At 40.3% G+C, this 21,495-nt stretch overlaps 2 protein-coding genes across 5 annotated transcripts in view; one reads left to right on the top strand and one right to left on the bottom strand.

Moving 5' to 3' along the window:
* Positions 1-19,303, bottom strand: part of LOC126188864 (uncharacterized) — a 245,249-nt gene extending 225,946 nt beyond the window's left edge. The window contains exons 1-2 of the mRNA XM_049930512.1: positions 19,154-19,303; positions 12,284-12,435 (exon numbers count right to left, since the gene is read on the bottom strand). Of these exons, the coding sequence (XP_049786469.1) occupies positions 12,284-12,382 (99 nt within the window). The 5' untranslated portion in view covers positions 12,383-12,435; positions 19,154-19,303. The remainder of the gene's footprint in view (positions 1-12,283; positions 12,436-19,153) is intronic.
* Positions 19,304-19,358: 55 nt separating this feature from the next.
* Positions 19,359-21,495, top strand: part of LOC126188863 (zinc finger protein 345-like) — a 113,847-nt gene continuing 111,710 nt past the window's right edge. The window contains exons 1-2 of one of the 4 annotated variants that reach the window (XM_049930507.1): positions 19,359-19,456; positions 19,638-20,700. The gene's annotated coding sequence lies outside the window, so the exon portion shown is untranslated. Of the gene's footprint in view, positions 20,701-21,495 lie in introns of all 4 variants that reach the window. The other 3 variants (XM_049930509.1, XM_049930510.1, XM_049930508.1) reach the window with 3 other exon arrangements.

Here is a 21,495-nt window from a genome sequence, read left to right as displayed (position 1 = left end):
CACCCCACAGAGGGTTATGCACGTTGAAGTCGCTCAGTAACAGAAAAGATGGCGGCAATTGGGCTATCAGTGCAGCCAGGACATGCTGCGGGACATCACCATCCGGTGGAAGGTAGAGACTGCAGACAGTAACAGCCTGAGGCATCCACACCCGAACAGAGACAGCATCTAAAGGTGTTTGTAGAGGAACAGGGAGTGAAGGACGTAGATGCAGACGCCACCAGATACCCTCTCATAAGCTGCCCGATTCTTATAATAACCCCGATAGCCACGGAGAGCGGAGGTTCGCATCGCCGGAAACCAAGTTTCCTGAAGAGCAATGCAGAGGAAAGGGTGAAGGCTGAGTAGTTGTTGGAGCTCAGCAAGGTGGTGGAAAAAACTGCTGCAGTTCCACTGAAGGATGACATTGTCCATGGCCAAGAAAGGCGTGAAGGGACTGAGGAGGCAGATTACGCTGCTGGGTCACCTGCTGCCATCAATTGAGTACATGTGCGAGTGACATCCATTGTGTCTGAGAGTCCAGTAAGATCTAGGTCCTCAGTGGACGCCAGAATCTCTACCTCGCCCTCAGACACAGAGCTTTTAGGTTGCAGTGGGCTGGGTGCCACGGCAAGTTCCTTCGTCTTAGAGGTCTTCTTCTTGGACTTTTCTCGCTGCTCCTTGAGTTTCACTGGCTGGGAGGGCTTCACTGATTCAGTCTCGAGGACGGAGGAGGATTGCGAAGCCCTATGACCAGCTGCATGTGGGCACTTATGCCACTGCTGGGCGTCATCCTTCCCCACCTGTGGAAACCTGAGAAAGGAGGGACCCAAGGGACCCCTTGCGAGCAAGAGGGGCTGAAGGAGTTGAACACTTCTCTGGCTTAGAATCGGGGACGGACACACACAGGATGGAGTCGTTCATATTTCCTCTTAGCCTCAGTATAGGTCAGTCGGTCCAGGGTATTTTATTCCACGATTTTCTGCTCTATCTGTAAGAACCTGCAGTTTGGTGAGCAAGATGAATGATGCTCTCCGCAGTTGACACAGATGGGAGGCGGGGCATATGGTGTATTGGGATGTGATGGGCTCCCGCAATCTCAACATGTGAGGCTGGAAGTACAGCGGGAAGACATATGGGCGAACTTTCAGCACTTAAAGCACAGCATTGGGGGAGGAATATAGGGCTTGACATTACAGCGGTAGACCATCACCCTGACTTTCTCTGGTAATGTACCACCCTCAAAGGCCAAGATGAAGGCACCAGTTGCAATCTCATTATCCTTCGGACCCCAATGAACGCGCCAGACGGAACAGCTTGACGCTCTAAATTGGCGCGCAGCTCATCATCAGACTGCAAAAGAAGGTCCCTATGGAAAATAATACCGTGGACCACATTTAAACTCTTATGGCGTGTGGTGGTAACTGAAACATCCCCCAACTTGGCACAAGCAAGTAACCTTCGTGACTGGGCAGAGGATGCTGTTCTTATCAACACTGACCCAGAGCGCATTTTGGACAAGCCCTCCACCTCCCCAAACTTGTCCTCTAAATGCTCTACAAAGAATTGAGGCTTTGTTGAGATGAAAGACTCCCCATCAGCTCTTGTACAAACTAGGTACCTGGGCGAATAAGTTTCACTGCCATCCTGAGCTTTACGCTCCTCCCACGGTGTAGCCAGGGAGGGGAACGATTTGGGATCATATTTCTGAGCACTGAATTGAGCCCGAGAACACTTAGAGACTGCCGGTGGCTGGCCTCCAGCAAGAGATGATGTACCACGCTTCATTGCGGGCCATCCGCCCTGATACCACCTACTTTGACCAAGGGCCCTCCCCACGGGCGCCACCCAGCTCAGCAAGGGCCACCTGGCAGGATGGCCATTGCCGGGAGTTCTGATGCCCCAGGGAGATAGGCATCTACTCCTTGGCATATGTGGGGAGTTAACGGCGCAGGCATCAGCAGAGCGATCCCTGTGTTGGCAGGGGGCTACAGACCAACAGTGTACATGGTAGCCCCACCACAACGGACTGGCTACCGTGCTTGATATTCAGTGCAAGGAAATCCATAATCGTCATCTCCGCAAAAAGCAACACTGCACAATGGGCTGGATATTCGGTGCAAGGAAGTCCATGGCCGTCATCTCCGCAAAAAGCAACACTGCACAATGGGCTGGATATTCGGTGCAAGGAAGTCCATAGTCGTCATCTCCGCAAAAAGCAACACTGCACAGTGCATGGTGGAAATCACACCCAGGAATGTATCCTCACCCAAGAGATTGAGGACGACCAGGACGGCAATGCGATGACAAGAAAGCTGGCTAAAAGTCTCAATGCACGATGGACACAATGCACCATGTAAGGCGCCCTTCCCCAATTGGCTCACTCTTCGGAAGAATTTGGAAATACAGAGGTCAAAGCCAAGAGGGGACCATCACTTATAGGCCGAAACATTTGAGACTCCTTTTAGTCACCTCTTACGACAGGCAGGAATACCGCGGGCCTATTCTAACCCCCGAACCCACAAGGGGTCCTCCCACAATGCATAGGTTATGTCATTGTCAGTATCCTGAAGGTGTAATGCTTCAACAGTCATCACTTCAGCACCAGGACACATTGCACACTCTTGCAACCAACATTTATCTTGCAGCTCTTGACATATACACAAAAGCATCAGGTCCTTCTTTGCATACTTCTTTCCTGTGACACAACTTACAGCAAAACAAGCACATTTCAAATTATTTCCCACACTCCCTTCACTGGCTGGCATTTTACCCATTTTGGTCATAAGGAGTAGAATTTTGTTAAACCAATTTTTAAATTTGGGTTCACCTTTTTCATTAGGAGATATGCTTCCCTTACTGATCCTGTCATATATCTTTTTACAATTTCAACTAACATAGATAACATTAGCCTGGTTAGGACTCTGCCTGCTGCAATCTTTGTCATCACTTAAGTAATGTTCCAGAGCAAAAGTAAGCTTATCACCTTGCAATGGATACCCACAGTCAGAATCTGGACATGCCAAAATACCCAAATACTTTTCTCGTTCTTTAAGAGCTTCTGAAATCAAATAATGTGAGGAAGTGGGTATGCATTTCTGTATCTGCTGCTTAGAGTAGCTACCTGATATCAGTGTCAGTAAGTGTACCTTCTCACTACAGGTGGCTGCTGAGATAGCAGCATTTAGGTTTTGAAACCACACATCACATATCATGCACATATCACTACCTTCAGGTTCTGCACCAAGTGCATCTATAATATAAACTTCACAAAGTTTTGAAGATATTGCTTGTATAAAACTTGTTTCAATTTCTTCCACTTTTCTTTTTACATACTGTTTTCTTCTTGTGCTTCTTAACTTTCCTGGACATTTAAAAGGGTATATAGTAGGGGCTACAACAGAAATGCTAACATTCAATGCATCAACAACTTCACATCCAGGAATATAAACATCTGAACTGTCTTCTTCACTGTCACATTTGGGTGATGGTGATTGTTTAGGTGGGTTGTTACTAAATTTCTTCTTGTAGTGAGTATAGCAATTCCTACACAATGGATGTGATGCTAATACCATTACGTGAGCACCAAGATATTTCTGCAATACTTTTGACAGATTTACGATAACTGTTACGTGTTTTTTACTTTTCTTAAACATCATTTTCTTGTACCATTTTTCACAGTCCACAAACCTCACTCTTTCACTACTGTATCTGTTCACTGACAGTGTATCTAACAACAAGTTCAAACCAAAGACAAACCCCAATGCAGCATGGTTTATGTGGAAGTTCTCACTCGTTTGTTATGAACAGAAGAGCACTGGAAATGCATATTTTAACCAGAAATTCAGCAATGTGAAATATGCAGAATGTTGAAAAATGTTTACACTTTACAGAGAAAGATATTGCCCACTGTGTTTGCACTTACTACTAACAAATAAACCAAACAATATTTTGTCAAAAAAAATCATTTGGATAGAAGGTTGCAACTGGGCAAGATTTTGAACCAGTGGCTCCTTCTTCAGACAGAAGGATTGAAGGGGAAGGAAGAGGGGCGAAGGAAAATGACTGAAGAGGTCTAGGAAAAGTGTAAGTCTCCTCGACCCACAGTTCTGGGTGACCCCTTTCCCTAGACCTCTCCAGTCCTTTTCCTTCACCCCTCTTCCTTCCCCTGCAACCCTTCTGCCTCAAGGAGGAGGCACTGGTTCCAAAACCTTGTCTAATTATAACTTTGTTTTATGGGTGTGTTCTGCTGCCGCTTGGTGAGTAGATTTTTATGTATCCAATTAAATTATTTTGTCAGAAACTGACCGTTTTTGTTGTTATACTAAACATGAACCATGGACCTTGCCGTTGGTGGGAAGGCTTGCGTGCCTCAGCGATACAGATAGCCGTACCGTAGGTACAACCACAACGGAGGGGTATCTGTTGAGACGCCAGACAAACGTGTGGTTCCTGAAGAGGGGCGGCAGCCTTTTCAGTAGTTGCAAGGGCAAAAGTCTGGATGATTGACTGATCTGGCCTTGTAACAATAACCAAAATGGCCTTGCTGTGCTGGTACTGCGAACGGCTGAAAGCAAGGGGAAACTACGGCCGTAATTTTTCCCGAGGGCATGCAGCTTTACTGTATGATTAAATGATGATTGCATCCTCTTGGGTAAAATATTCCGGAGGTAAAATAGTCCCCCATTCGGATCTCCTGGCGGGGACTACTCAAGAGGATGTCGTTATCAGCAGAAAGAAAACTGGCGTTCTACGGATCGGAGCGTGGAATGTCAGATCCCTTAATCGGGCAGGTAGGTTAGAAAATTTAAAAAGGGAAATGGATAGGTTAAAGTTGGATATAGTGGGAATTAGTGAAGTTCGGTGGCAGGAGGAACAAGACTTCTGGTCAGGTGACTACAGGGTTATAAACACAGTCAAATAGGGGTAGGTTTAATAATGAATAGGAAAATAGGAAAGCGGGTAAGCTACTACAAACAGCATAGTGAACGCATTATTGTGGCCAAGATAGATACGAAGCCCACACCTACTACAGTAGTACAAGTTTATATGCCAACTAGCTCTGCAGATGACGAAGAAATTGAAGAAATGTATGATGAAATAAAAGAAATTATTCAGATAGTGAAGGGAGACGAAAATTTAATAGTCATGGGTGACTGGAATTCGAGTGTAGGAAAAGGGAGAGAAGGAAACGTAGTAGGTGAATATGGATTGGGGCTAAGAAATGAAAGAGGAAGCCACCTGGTAGAATTTTGGACAGAGCACAACTTAATCATAGCTAACACTTGGTTTAAGAATCATGATAGAAGGTTGTATACATGGAAGAACCCCGGAGATACTAAAAGGTATCAGATAGATTATATAATGGTAAGACAGAGATTTAGGAACCAGGTTTTAAATTGTAAGACATTTCCAGGGGCAGATGTGGACTCTGATCACAATCTATTGGTTATGACGTGTAGATTAAAACTGAAGAAACTGCAAAAAGGTGGGAATTTAAGGAGATGGGACGTGGATAAACTAAAAGAACCAGAGGTTGTACAGAGTTTCAGGGAGAGCATCAGGGAACAATTGACAGGAATGGGGGAAAGAAATATAGTAGAAGAAGAATGGGTAGCTTTGAGGGATGAAGTAGTGAAGGCAGCAGAGGATCAAGTAGGTAAAAAGACGAGGGCTAGTAGAAATCCTTGGGTAACAGAAAAAATATTGAATTTAATTGATGAAAGGAGAAAATATAAAAATGCAGTAAATGAAGCAGGCAAAAAGGAATACTAACGTCTCAAAAATGAGATCAACAGGAAGTGCAAAATGGCTAAGCAGGGACGGCTAGAGGACAAATGTAAGGATGTAGAGGCTTATCTCACTAGGGGTAAGATAGATACTGCCTACAGGAAAATTAAAGAGACCTTTGGAGATAAGAGAACCACTTGTATGAACATCAAGAGCTCAGATGGAAACCCAGTTTTAAGCAAAGAAGGGAAAGCAGAAATGTGGAAGGAGTATATAGAGGGTCTATACAAGGGCGATGTACTTGAGGACAATATTATGGAAATGGAAGAGGATGTAGATGAAGATGAAATGGGAGATACGATACTGTGTGAAGAGTTTGACAGAGCACTGAAAGACCTGAGTCGAAACAAGGCCCCTTAATATTTACAATGATGTTCTCCAATAAATGTACAATGTCTGATGTTTTCCTTCAGTCTGCTGACACAGATGTGTTTATACTGTTAGATGGTTGTAGATGGAAGGTGGGCAACACAGACTTTGCCTGTTACATATACAAGTACAGTAGCACATCACCCATTCTGCTATGGTAGCTGGTGCACTCTGGATAGCACTCTATTGTCCCACACCACTATCATGGAATATCTTTGTAAATATGTAGTAATGTTGTTTGCTAAAAGCTATAGTTGTTTTGTAACACAATTCTATTCCCCATTTTTTTAACAGTCCTCAGTATCTTTTATTTCTTTAATAAAGACACGTTTTTAAAATTGTGTTTTAGAGACAGAAGACTCAAATACTGCAAATCAGCTGTATTTGTTAATACTGCATTGTCTTAAGGAATGCATATACAAAAATAAAATGTAATATGTACACCTTTCTCTCTGAAGTTGTCGCCTACAATTATATTTTACCTTTTACTTTACAACACATCATATATACTGACCAGCATTAGGTTTTTATTTTATGTTGGAAGATTCTCCTTTACAATGTATTGATGTTCTGGTCAATGACTCATGTCATGTGATTGACAATACAATTTTTCCCTACTACATCCTTTCTATTTTTACATTAGTTTTACATCAGTCATACCATAGCTGGTAAACTATACCTGGGGGGGGGGGGGTCAATTTCCTTTTCCTTCTACAATTCAGATCTGAGTTGTCACAGTGGACAGTTAAAAGCCCATTCAAATACCGTTAAGTCTTGAGCTTATGCCAGCGGTAAATATACTTTCTGATAAGTCTTTTTACGTTATTTGGATGTAGAATAGCAATGCATCAAGTAGGCTTACCAACTTTTGAGGGAAACAATAAATGATACTTTCCCATTCTGTGTTATATCCCTTAAGGATGACTATGAATAAGTATGACTATGAATGTGAAAATTTTCTATCAGTTGTGGAGGCTATGCAACAATTTCATTCTGTGAAGTAGTATTTTGATTGCTCCACTTTCCTTTAAAACCTTATAAATGGCACAATAAAAGGACTTACAATGATAACACAAAATGTTGGCAGAGTAATGTTTGTTTACTTCTGCCGATTAGCAATGTCAAATATGGCTTCCCAGTAGATCAGACATTGCACAATCTAAAATGATTTGTCATCAAACTGATAAGATGTTATTGTACTGTAGTTTAAATGCGCATTTCTCCAAGAATTTCGCGTTTGTACTTAACATCCCTTAGATTGTTGATTTCTAAAAGATCATACCACAAATATTATAAAATGAATGTTGTTGTTGTAGTCTTCAGTCCAGAGACTGGTTTGATGCAGCTCTCCATGCTACTCTATCCTGTGCAAGATTCTTCATCTCCCAGTACCTACTGCAACCTACATCTTTCTGATTCTGCTTAATGTGTTCATCTCTTGGTGTCCCTCTACAATTTTTACCCTCCATGCTGCCCTCCATTACTAAATTGGCGATCCCTTGATGCCTCAGAAATTGTCCTACCAACCGATCCCTTCTACTAGTCACGATGTGCCACAAATTTCTCTTCTCCTCAATTCTATTCAGTACCTCCTCATTAGTTACCTGATCTACCCATAATCTTCAGCATTCTTCTGTAGCAGCAAATTTTGAAAGCTTCCATTCTCTTCTTGTCTAAACTATTTATCATCCATGTTTCACTTCCATACATGGCTACACTCCATACAAATACTTTCAGAAACGACTTCCTAACACTTAAATCTTTACTCAATGTTAAAAAATTTCTCTTCATTAGAAACACTTTCCTTGTCATTGCCAGTCTACATTTTATATCCTCTCTACTTTGACCATCATCAGTTAATAAATGAAAAGCACCAGTTTGCTTTTGTTCTACAATATTACATAATCAGTTATTTTGCTCCCAAATAGCAAAACTCATCTACTACTGTAGTGTGTCTCATATCCTAATCTAATTCCCTCAGCATCACCCGATTTAATTCAACTACATTCCATTATCCTCGTTTTGCTTTTGTTGATTTTCATCTTATATTCTCCTTTCAAGACACTGTCCATTCCATTCAACTGCTCTTCCAGGTCCTTTGCTGCCTCTGACAGAATTACAATGTCATCTGACAGAATTAGAATGTCATCAGCAAACCTCAGAGTTCTTATTTCTTCTCCATGGATTTTAATAACTGCTCTGAATTTTTCTTTTGTTTCATTTACTGCTTGCTCGATATACAGATTGAATAACATCAGGGATCGGCTACAGCCCTGTCTTGCTCTCTTCCCAGCCACTGCTTCCCTTTCATGCCCCATGACTCTTATAACTGCCATCTAGTATCGGTACAAATTGTATATAGCCTTTTGCTCCCTGTAATTGACCCTTGCCACCTTCAGAATTTGGAAGAGAGTATTCCAGTCAACATTGTCAGAAGCTTTCTCAAGTCTACAAAAGCTAGAAACCCAGGTTTGCCTTTCCTTAATCTATCTTCTAAGATAAGTTGTAGGGTCAGTATTGCCTCATGTGTTCCAACATTTCTACGGAATCCAAACTGATCTTCCCCGAGGTCGGCTTCTACCAGTTTTTCCATTCATCTGTAAAGAATTCATGTTAGTACAGGGCATTTATAAATGAATATCAGGGTTTTAAAGCTTTATAGTATTTATTACATTAAACTAATTCATGAATGATATGTCAAATGAAAGAGCAACTCAAACAGTTGTGTTTTGCACCAGTGCACATGCGCAACACGCAATGTTTCTGCCGCAATCTGCTGGACAGTGGTAGTACCGAATATGGCAACTAGTGTTTCGTGTTTTGCAGATGCCAAAGACCGAATCTGTAGTTACTGTGCAATGTGCACTCCGGCTGAAGTTTGGTTGTGATCCTCCAAGTGATGATAACATTCGTAGATTGTATCATCAATTTGAAGATACCAGCTGCATTTGTAAAGGGAAGAGCACAAGATGACCAAGAGTTAATGAAGAGACTGTTGAGCGAGTGAGAGAGTCGTTCACTCGTAGCCCAATGAAATCAGTCCAGAAGGCTACCGTAGTCGTGAATTACAAGTTCCCATGTGGTCTGTTTGGAAAGTTTTAAGAAAACGTGAAAAACTACGTCCTTACCGTTTACAGTTATTACAGGCTCTAAAGCCGGTAGACCATGGATTATGTGCCAACTTCCCAAACGAAATGTTGTTTCATGACGATGAAGATTTTCTGGATCATGTTGTATTCAGTGATGAATCGAGCTTTCACCTTAGTGTACATGTTAACACTCACAATGTGCGCATCTGGTGGTCAGAAAATCCTCACGAGACGGTACAAATGCAACGAGATTCCCCTAAAGTGACTATTTCTTGTGCCGTATCCCGGCAGAAAGTTTATGGGCTTTTCTTTTTTGGTAAACCTATTGTAACTGGCACTTTTTACCTTAATACACTACAGCAATGGCTCTTTCCTCAGTTGGAAGAACATGAGCCGGAGAACCTCATTTTCCAACAAGATTGTGTGCCACCTCACTGGCATAGCGAAGTACGCGACTGATTGAACTTCACTGTACCCAAGCGCTGGATAGGCCTCAAGGGGCCCCATGATAGGGCTCGCTTTGTACGGCGTCTACATTCACCCAACCTAACGCCATGCGATTTTTTCCTTTGAGTCTTCATCAAGGATCATGTGTACTTGACTCTGCTACCAGTAGACCTCCCTGAATTAAGAAACCAGATTGAAGCAGCTGTTGCTACAATCACTGAAGACACACTTATCAACGTTCAGGAAGAATTCGGCTATAGACTTGATGTGTTCCATGTGACAAATGGTGCTCACATTGAACATTTGTAAGGTTCTCGGTAAAACTGTTTGAGTTGCTCTTTCATTTGACATATCATTTATAACTGTAAGTTTAATATAATAAATATTATAAAGCGTTAAAACCCCAATATTCATTTATGAACACCCTGTATTTTGCAGCCATCTGTCAACAATTGCTTTCTTTGGGATTGGAATTATTATATTCTTCTTGAAGTCTGAGGGTATTTCACCTGTCTCATACATCTTGCTCACCAGGTGGTAGAGTTTTGTCAGGACTGGCTCTCCCAAGGCTATCAGTAGATCTAATGGAATGTTGTCTGCCCCCATGGCCTTGTTTTGACTTAGGTCTTCCAGTGCTCTGTCAAACTCTTCATGCAGTATCATATCTCCCATTTCATCTTAATCTACGTCCTCTTCCATTTTTATAACATTGACCTCAAGTACATCGCCCTTGTATAGACCCTCTATATACTCCTTCCACCTTTCTGCTTTCCGTTCTTTGCTTAGAACTGGGTTTCCATCTGAGCTCTTGATGTTCATACAAGTGGTTCTCTTATCTCCAAAGGTCTCTTTAATTTTCCTGAAGGCAGTATCTATATTACTCCTACTGATATATGCCTTTACATCCTTACACTTGTCCTCTAGCCACCCCTGCTTAGCCATTTTGCACTTCCTGTCAATCTCATTTTTGAGACATTTGTATTCCTTTTTGCCTGTTTCATTTACTGCACTTTATTTCTCCTTTCATCAATTAAATTCAATATTTCTTCTGTTACCCAAGGATTTTTACTAGCCCTCATCTTTTTACCTACACGATCCTCTGCTGCCTTCACTATTTCATCCCTCAAAGCTATGCATTCTTCGTCTACTGTATTTCTTTCCCCCATTCTCGTCAGTCGTTCCCTAATGCTCTCCCTAAAATTGTCTACAACCTCTGGTTGTTTCAGTTTATCCAGGCCCCATCTCCTTAAATTCACACCTTTTTGCAGTTTCTTCAGTTTTAATCTACAGTTCATAACCAATAGATTTGGATCAGAGACCACATCTGCCCCTAGAAATGTTTTACAATTTAAAACCTGGTTCCTAAATCTCTGTCTTACCTTTATATAATCTATATGAAACCTTCCAGTGTCTCCAGGCCTCTTCCATGTATACAACGTTCTTTCATGATTCTTGAACCAAGTGTTATTTATGATTAAGTTATGCTCTGTGCAAAATTCTACCAGGCGGCTTCCTCTTTCATTCCTTACCCCCATTCCATATTCACCTCCTACTTTTCCTCCTATTGAATTCCGGTCACCCATGACTATTAAATTTTCGTCTCTCTTCACTATCTGAATAATTTCTTTTATCTCATCATACATTTCATCAATCTCTCCATCATCTGCAGAGCTAGTTGGCATATAATCCTGTACTGCTGTGGTGGGCGTGGGCTTCATGTCTATCTTTGCTACAATAATGTGTTCACTATGCCGTTTGTAGTAGCTTACCCATGCTCCAACTGTTTTATTCATTATTAAACCTACTCCTGCTTTTACCCCTATTTGATTTTGTATTTACAACCCTGTAGTCACCTAACCAGAAGTCTTGTTCCTCCTGCCACTGAACTTCACTAATTCCCACCATATCTAGCTTTAACCTACCCATTTCCCCTTTTTAAATTCTCTAACCTGCTTGCCCGATTAAGGGGTCTGACATTCCATACTCCAACTTGTAGAACACCAGTTTTCTTTCTCCTGATAAGGACATCCTCCCGAGTAGTCCCTGCCTGGAGATCCGAATGGGGGACTATTTTACTTCCGGAATATTTTACCCAAGAGGACGCTATCATCATTTAACCATACAGTAAAGCTGCGTGCCCTCAGGAAAAATTACAGCTGTAGTTTCCCCTTGCTTTCAGCCGTTCGCAGTACCAGCACAGCAAGGCTGTTTTGGTTAATGTTACAAGGCCAGATCAGTCAATCATCCAGACTGCTGCCCCTCCAACTCCTGAAAAGGCTGCTGCCCCTCTTCAGGAACCACACATTTGCCTGGCCCTCTCAACAGATACCCCTCCTTTGTGGCTGCACCTGCGGTACGGTTATCTGTATCGCTGAGGCACGCAAGCCTCCCCACCAACGGTAAGGTCCGTGGTTCGTGAGGGGGGTAAAATGAATATATATACATAAAAGTGTTTAATGATTCATTTGTTTGGTGAATATCTATCTTGATGAAGGTCACCTTCACACGTGTTAAATTTTTGATTAACTTAAGATGTTATTCTTAAAGCACAGCTTTTACATTAAAAATAAATGTATAATTCATTCAAATCATTAAACATTATTACATACCTTGTTTACTGAAATAACTAGTTCCTTTGTCAACACATGTGTTGCAGGGTCCTTTTTCTTTCTCTGTTTGGCAGCTGTGCTCATTGAATCTTTATACATCAGTAAACTGAAGACATCTATCTGCAAGAGTTGGTTTCTTCATCTCTTAAGTTCTGAAATAACATAAATAACAATTAACTAGCAAATGGAGAAAAACAAAGTCTTAATCACATGTGTGGGCAACAGTTCCACATTCCATAAGGATTACATGACAGTGTCTACATGTCTTGAGGAAAAGAGGTGTACTGCAGTTTACCAACCTTATCTTTCTAACTGATTAAGCAGTATAAATGTTTTATGAAAGTTATTGTTGAATGTAAAGTTTTCTGGATTAAAGGAGACCACTCACCAAAAAGCAGAAGCACTGAGTTGTCGACAGGTACACACAAAAGAAAGAAAACCTGCTAGCTTTTGGAGTTATCCTTTGATGAGCTAGAGGAAAACACACACACACACACACACACACACACACACACACACATATCTATGTCTTTACATGGTGCCAGCTAGAGTAACAGTGCCAATGCTACTTTTTGGCAGGTGGACTGTTTGTGGTTAGGGTAGTGTTGGGTGAGGGGGGGGGGGGGGGGGGGCAGAGATAGAGAGAAAGAGATCTAGAGGTAGAGGTAGAGGGAGGAGGCAGGAGGCAGAGAGAGGGAGTGGAAATGGGTGGCTAGCAGCTTGGAGGGAAGCGACCAGTTTGCTGGCTAGGAATGCAGGAGGGAGGGGTGGCAGGTATATGGGCTGGTATGATAGTGTGGTCATTGGGAAGCACCAAAAGCTGAAGGTAATTTGTGGAGGTGAACTAGGAGGGGTGACAGGAAAGAGGAAGGGGAAACTGCTGGCTGGACTGTGCAGGGACAGTAGGTTTCCTGAGACTGAGGCCATGACGATTATGGAAGCGGAGGGTGTTTGTAAGAACAACACCCATGTGCATAGTTCAGAGAAGCTGGAGGTGGATTGACTGATCCAGATGGCTAAGGTTTGAAGTAGAGAATATTGTACTCAGCTGCATGTTATGATATGGGTGGTCAACTTTGTTCCTGACATGTTTGGTGATGGCTATTCATCCTGTGGGACAGCAGGTTGGTAGTCATACCAACGTAAAACGTTGTGCACCATCTGCAGCAGAGTTGGTATATGACATGGCTGCTTTCACAGGTGGCCGGGACTCTGATGTGGTAGGATAAGCCTGTGACAGGACTGGTGTATGGCGGGTAAATTGGGCAGGTCCTGTGAACCCTATGGCAAGGGGTTGGGAATGAGAGTGGCACAGGGATGGAATAGAATGTTGTGTAGGTTGAGTGGCTGACCAAGCATAACTTTAGGAGGAGTGTGAAGGATCTTGGGTAGGATAACCCTCATACCATCAGCCACAATTAAATGTGTGGGAGCACTGGTATTCAAGAGACAAAGAGCGAACTCTGCAAGCAAACTTTCATCAGACCTACTGTGGGCAATTGCTATAATTCCACCCCATAAAGGCTCCTGTGCATTGATGTAACCAGTGCAAACAATGTAGTTAAGGATGACCTCACACGATCAGCCACAGCCTATGAGGTCATATTGAGCTGCAAGTGTTTGCTGTAGACAGAGTCCAGATCGTGCATGCAAACTCCATCAGACATTGACGCATAAGCTCAATTCTTAAAAGAGACCTGACAGCAGCAGAGGGTAGGCATTTGCAATGATGGTAACCAAGTTTTCTGGAGAACAATGTAGAAAGCATGATAAATGCAGATAGTGGGAAAATAAAAACACTCCAGTTACAATAGAGGATCATGGTATTGGTATCCTGTGGGGGCTTGAAGGGATCAAGGAGGCATGTCATGCCTCAGGGTCACCTGTTGTCAGTGATTGTGAGGATACAGCACCATCACACATCGGTTCTGAAGCAGGTCGTGTGGAGATCCTGGTGCCATAGGGACTACCAGAAACTGCGCCTCAGTCACAGAGTTGGAATGTGTGGGAACCAGTGGTGTGGGGACCACTGGAATCTCCTATCCTGGAGGTCGAGCACAGAGGCATGAAGGGCGAGGGTACTGCTAGAGTGGATGATGTCATTGTAGCTATAGCAAACATTGTCATATGTACAGCATGCAAACAATCATATTTCTTCTTGGTCTCCTTATACATGAGTCAGCAAAGGTTCCTGTATTTTTCTAATTTTCTTTTCTCTTTGGAAGATGATGCAGTATGGTGAACAGGGGGAATGGTGATCCCCACAGCTGACACAAAGAAGTTCGAAGAGTGCTCAAGAGCAAGTGATGTCTACAATCCCTACAGACAGGGCTGGCAGTACAATGCAATGACGTGTGCCTGAATCTCATGTATTTGAAGTACCACTTGGGAGGGGAAACATACAGTTTCACATCACAATGATGTACAATTAACTTGACCTTTTCAGACAGTAAGCTGCCTTCTACAGCCAAGATGAAGTCCTCAGTATCAGCCCTAGTGTCCTTTGGTCCCCACTGGACACAAAAAACAAAATGCACACCCTGTCACCCCAAATCAACACATAATTCGTCATCAGTCTGTAAAAGGAGGTTGCGGTGGAAGATGATATCCTGTACCAAATTAAGACTGTTATGGGGATAATGGTTACAACAATGTCACACATCTTGTCACAGGCGAGCAGCACACATGACTGAGCAGGGGATGAACCATTTTTCATTTCTGAAATAACTGCTACTTTCCCAAACCAATCCTCTAGGTGCTGGTGGCCATAATGGAATCCCCACCACTTGTCAAGAAAATTATGTGTTGTGATGAATATTTCTCCACATGTCTCTTAGCCCTGAGTTCCACACAAGATGTAGCCAAATAGAGGCAGTACATCTGGCCAGTTGTTTGTTATTAGACAAATAATGGAGAAATATTAAGAATAAGACATAGATCTCCACTTCCTGTTTGCTGATTTTGAACAAGTTTTTGATAGTGTTAAGAGGTCACCACTGCATAATGTACAAAAAGAATTGGGCATCTGTAACAAGCTAGGGAGTTAACAATGAAGGACACAAAGGCAAAAGTAAAAGCAAACAAGAAAATGACCAAGAGCTTTAACTTAACAGATGAAGTGAAACAGGGTGATGGTCTCTCTGCATCCTGTTCAACTTAGCCCTACACAGTCTGATATTAAATAAATGTAAGAAATAATGGAAGCAGAAGGAGCAAAAATTAAACTTACAGTAAACAAAAATGCAACCAATACATGGTAACATCCAATTCTAAGGCAAGAACAGCACGAGACCTCAAGGTCTATAACAAATGTTTTAAAGCTGTCAACTGGTTCCATTATTTAGGTGTTTTCTTAACCAGATACAATAATATGAGACCGTGTATTGGAGAAAGGATACACACAGGAAACACAGTCTATTATGCAAACTTACAGGTATTCAAGAAGTCTCTAATTACACAATCAATCAAGTTAAGAGTATACTATCCCTTTGTGCAGCCAGTTGTTACCTATGGGTCAGAAATGTAGATGACAACAAAAGCAGATATGAACAACCTAAGGGCTTTTGAATACAAAATCCAGCAAAAAATGTATGGGTCTTTGAGAGAAGCAGAGGGTTTTTGAATAAGGTACAGCCATGGAATACAACAGCTTTGTTAAATTTCAAAGAATACACTTGTTAGGACACACTGAGAGAATGAAAGATAACAGGATGTCCAAAGAAATAATGAGACAGATTGTATTACACCAGAAGGAAGGTCCAACAGCTAGATGGCTGGATAATGTGTTGGCTGACCATACCGAGATGGAGAGTCGAGGATGGAAGAGAAAAGCAGAGATGAGAGGCGAATGGAGGAAGATTGGTGAGGTGGTCAAGACCTATCAAGTGCTGAAGTGTTGAAGAAGAAGAAGAAGAAGAAGAAGAAGAAGAAGAAGAAGGAGGAGGAGGAGGAGGAGGAAAACTGAGGGTTTTGGATGTGTGTGTGGGATTTTTGTATTGTTGGCTTTGTTTGAGCTATGTAGGTTAAGTTAAATTTGCAAAACCATTTTTTTTTTTTTTTTTTTTTTTTTTTTTTTAACTTATGTTCAGGTTTTAAGCATCAATGGCTTCATTTGAGCTGTACAGATCAACTGAAATTTGCAATACTGCATTTTGGATTTTCATGTGTTGGCTTTTGGATATACACATATCTAAATGGAACCCATCATCGTTTGAATTATAAATTATAATTCAATGTAATGTACGATTCCTGTGGGAATACCACAAGTAGAAAATTTTTTGTGTTTGATTTTGTGGATCACATTTGTTTTCGAATGGTGATGTTTTTCATGCTGCATATTTAGCTTGCCCTACCTTGAACCCCCCCTAATTGTCACAGTTGTTCTTTTACATTAATTTCATTTTATTAGTGGAGGGAGATATACTTGTGTCACTTTTATTTTTGTTCACATGCATATGCAGTGATGTTATGGTCACCATATTATATATTCTGGATGTAAAGGTGTCTGTCATCTTAATGACATCATAGGTCAAACCAGGCAGGTGGAATCGAATAATTCTTCAATGCAAATTGCAGTGAAATAAAATTTATTTCAATATGTTCCCATTGAAATACCATCACGAAATTTGGCATACACATCAACAAATAGTGTACGAGTTACATACGAGAAAAGTTTCAATTATGAAATTTTAAGAATTTAAAAAAGTTTGGTATGGTAAAATTTAGCATTTTAATGAATATGTTCAACTAATATATAGTTTAATGCTCATACCTAACTGAATAAAATTGTATAAATTTCAGGTTCTCTTGATCAAATGGTTTTTTCTACATCATTAATTATGGTTTCAAAATGTGACCATAATAGTACTTGACATACCAAATAAAGAGACAGCAAATTACAAAATTCAAAATCACCAAAGTTCAAACCTATTTTTTTATTGGTTGATTTCACATGGAATGATCTTAGCAACATCTCCACATTGCCTTAAATCTTGCTAAGTGTCTCCTCCTCCACCTCCTTCTACTTCTGGTACCAAGTCAAACTTGTTGCTAACTGGAATTTCAAATATCTTCTCTGTATTTTTCTTCTTAGGTTTTTACTTGTTACTGTTTCTCAGTTACCAACATCTCTCCACCACCTCACTGTTCTAACCTACCTGAATTTAATTAAATAAGCACCACTTCTAATTCCACACAAAGTGAACAATTCTTTCTTTCGTCTCCCTAAATTCTTTGCAAATATAATCTACAGCTCCATGAGAGAGTCTCATCATGTGCTTTATTATCCTCCCCCCCCCCCCATAACAGCCAGCCCATAACACTTTTACAGGCTATTGCTACCTCATATTTGCCAATAATATTACAACTGAAATAACACAAATGTTGAAAACAAAAAACTACCAAAGAAGTGGAGAATTTGCAGGGGGGGGGGGGGAGGGAGGGGAACCACACTATCTTACAATGGGATGAATAGGAAAGTTATGACAAACTGGTAGCATGCACTACACAGATGTTCATATAAAGCAAGTATCACCTTGCAGAGAACATGAAGTGAATGTTACATAGACACTATCACTAAATGAATCAATGTAGTGGAGTGAATCAATGTCAATGTAGTGTTGAGCAATGCACCAAACAGTAACCAGCTACTGGAGAAATTAAGTCAAAGACTAATCACATTCATCACTGCCATTGTCAGACAATGGAAAACAGACAAATAACTAGTGACAAATGATCAATCAATTGGAACAGTTAGTAAATATTGTACAAACCAGAATTGCAAAAATGCACTTAAAATAAAACTACGAAACTTTAATGCCCCATTAAGTCTTCAAAAGTTGTAGACGATTCATTTTTTGTGGACTGTAATGGAACAGCTTTTATATGTTTGTAATAAAACTCTACAAACACGGCAGTAATTCACAATTATTTCCGGCCATAATCCTCCTTTTTTCATATAAAACAAAGGAGAAATTATTAGAGTTTTGCCTGCCACATACTTTGCCATTAAATAAATGATCGAATATTTTCGTAGTAACATTTTCATCCACTTCTCAGCTAATGACATGAGATTTATACTAGCTAGTTTCACTTGCCATGTGACAAATGAAGAGGGATGTAAGAACTCAGATACATTCCTACTTTTCAATAACTGGTAATTATACTTTAGGGCTTGGAGAAAACGGAGACAAATTCTACTCAAATTTAGGCAGCAAAATCCGTTATTCTTTTATAGTAAAGATCAATTAGGTCTACCTAAAACTAAATATTCCTATTATTACAGATTCCTCGGTAAATTCTATTAAATTTAGTATTTTCAATCAATACCTGATCAAAACAGGAACTTAAAAGCTAGATTGCATTGGAATTTCAGACTTACTTGTTTACAATTACACGTTAAGTTCAAATAATATTTTGATGCTACAGCAGATATATGATATTTAGACTGAAATGAAATTACTTTTATTCTTGGCGTCATTTACATACGGGAATCCTACTTTGGATCCTATAATAGGAACTCTAACCTCATGATGGAGTTGTTCTTACTGCTCATGTAAACATCGGATTTTGTGACGTACACGAAATTCTGCCGAATTATTTCAAAGAAGTGGTTTTCTGGCTATTGCTTCATGCGATCAGATGAATATTCCCGCCCGCCCCCTAAGAAAGAATTGTTGTGAAACACCGTGTCCATGGACTTGAACCCGACATTATAAATGCAGCGATTACAACACATTTCAGAGACACAGAGAACAAAGTTTTCCTTACATTTCCTGATAATCTACACTGCTTTCTGCGAAGTAAAAGAAAAAACAATGAGCTAAGGAAGTTAACAGCAATTACGTAGCTAAAGCGAAATTTTATACTTACAATAAGCAGGTGCCCGTAAGTAATTACTCGACGACGCAAAACATTGAATAACAAGTCACGTTATTAACATTCATGTAATCATAAGCTTCCTTCATTGATATAAACTGACGGTCATCGGCACCAAAACATTTACAAACAGATAAACATCAACTTTCCTAAATCAAAGAATAAAAGCTGTAAAGACATCCTACATTAATGCTACCATAGTGTCGATTTGCGATCTTTCTTTGAACTGAAATTTGTGACAGACCATAGTATAATATAAAAATTTTGAGTGGATGGTGTTTGTATGAACAATGACAGGTAGTTAGCTCCAAACTGTAGACTTAAATAGCGAAATTGTATTACAGTAGTGTTTAAAAGCTCGTTAAAGCTCTACGTAATGTATTTGGTTATATCATAATGCCTTTGTGCAGTGTCAAGGACCAAATTAATCGGAAATATGTTACTTTCTTTTAATTTTTTGAGAAATACGTATTTCCAGGTAGCCAGTTTCCTTTTTGGTGAATGGCAACTTCATTCAGTCAACAAACCAAGAGAGTTTTTAATACAGTTCAAAATCGTTAGAATGAAGAGCAGTGAGAATCCTGATTACTTGTTTCATTTCGTACGCATAATATTTACAAATCCAAGATCAGTGGCTCTGTTGAATTCAGAAGAAAAGGAAAACGTCCGATTTGAACCTAGGAATACTTTTCCTGCAAGGTGCGTCTTAACAGCAAATAATATTCGCAATTTGTTAGGCCTCAAATGATTCTTGCGACAACCAATGTCATTGTATTTGGTGTTTACGTCGGCCTGCCTGTTAGATGTGCGCAGTTGCGATGTCATTTACACGAAAGCCTCACAGTAGCGCAGTTACTGGGATCCTAAAGTATCCTCAAAGTACACGCACAGTAAACTTAACATATTGGTCAATACTCACGGTAGAACCAGTGTTATGTGCGTACTTTTGGACTGTTAGTCACTAATTTCCTGCACATTTTCTTTCTAGAAAATAAACGCACAAACTACTGTAGGTTGTGTTCACCAGCGACCTGAAAGTCTCAATTATCAATGCACCCATATATTGCCACTATGGCTTATTTTTCTATACTTTATTCACTGCTGTGGAAAAAATAGTGAGGAATTCCACATGCTTCAGTAATAAAAAGAAAATATTCACGTGAAAAGTTTTCTCCACTTCTCAAACAGCGTACTTGGGTACACATTTGTATTTCAAATAAATAAAAGTACTGAAAACAAACAAATCTCCATCATAAAATACCTTGCATACTTTCGCTCATTGAAGTGTTATCGCCTAATATTCTGGCAAAAAACATCTATTAGGCAGTATTTATTGGACAAATAAGAGCATTGGAAACAGTATATGATGATCACCTTCAGTCATCTTGTAAGCACTCATCCAAGAAGTGGGCATTCTGATTGCGAGTTATAACTAATCCATCATAATTTGGAAAGAATACTAATGCAGTCAGCTACAACACTGGATGAGAGAATCATACAGCTGATACTGGGCCAGAAAGCCGTAAAATATGAAGCCACAGGTGTGTTTTATCTTTTCGCCAATACCATAAAATGTATAACAGATAATAAACAAATTGTATATCTAAACTGAAAGCCATTATACTGGACAACTATTCTCAATCTAGAGATGAAATTACAATTGGAAACCAATAACTGTCTGGTACCAAAGATAAATATGTGTTCCCCTCTAGCTTTATTGTTAATTTTTGTGCTTTACTAATATTGTGAACAGTGGCAAAACCCTGTATGTATTTTTTTATGAAATTTAAGTTTTTTTTTGTGTCTAGTGCACTACATGTGGACAGCTGAAACATGGGATTGCAAAGCTTTAAATTTTTAATTTAATGCTTTCGTGCAGCATGTCAATTGCAAACAATTATAAAAATTCAATATTGTCTTACTTACTAATAGCTGACCACATAGGGGAGAGCTATCACAGGTTGTATGCATATGGGAAGTTCAGTTAATAAATTTGCTGGTCATTAGATCAGGTTTTTACATAACTTGCTCAGATAACCCCATTTTTTGCAAAATATTTATAATTTATATTGGGCTATATAGATAGCTCAGTCTGTGTTAAATGTATCTTCTTTGAACTTTTAGTGTAAGTGATATTAGTGTTATACAACATGTATGGATGTGATGCTTATCAGACAGTGTTTGCATCAGTTTGCTGGCATTTTGAATCTACAATTTCAGTTCCAAAAGATCTGTATATAATTTGTTGTTTGTATATATTCATGTTTGAGTGACAAACTTAAGCGATAAAAGTTGTGTATATCACCCCCCCCCCCCCCCCCTCCATTGTGTTTTTC

The sequence above is a fragment of the Schistocerca cancellata genome, chromosome 5 (assembly GCF_023864275.1).
Source record: "Schistocerca cancellata isolate TAMUIC-IGC-003103 chromosome 5, iqSchCanc2.1, whole genome shotgun sequence".
Lineage (NCBI taxonomy): Eukaryota > Metazoa > Arthropoda > Insecta > Orthoptera > Acrididae > Schistocerca > Schistocerca cancellata.
This window is presented reverse-complemented; position numbering and strand designations above follow the sequence as displayed.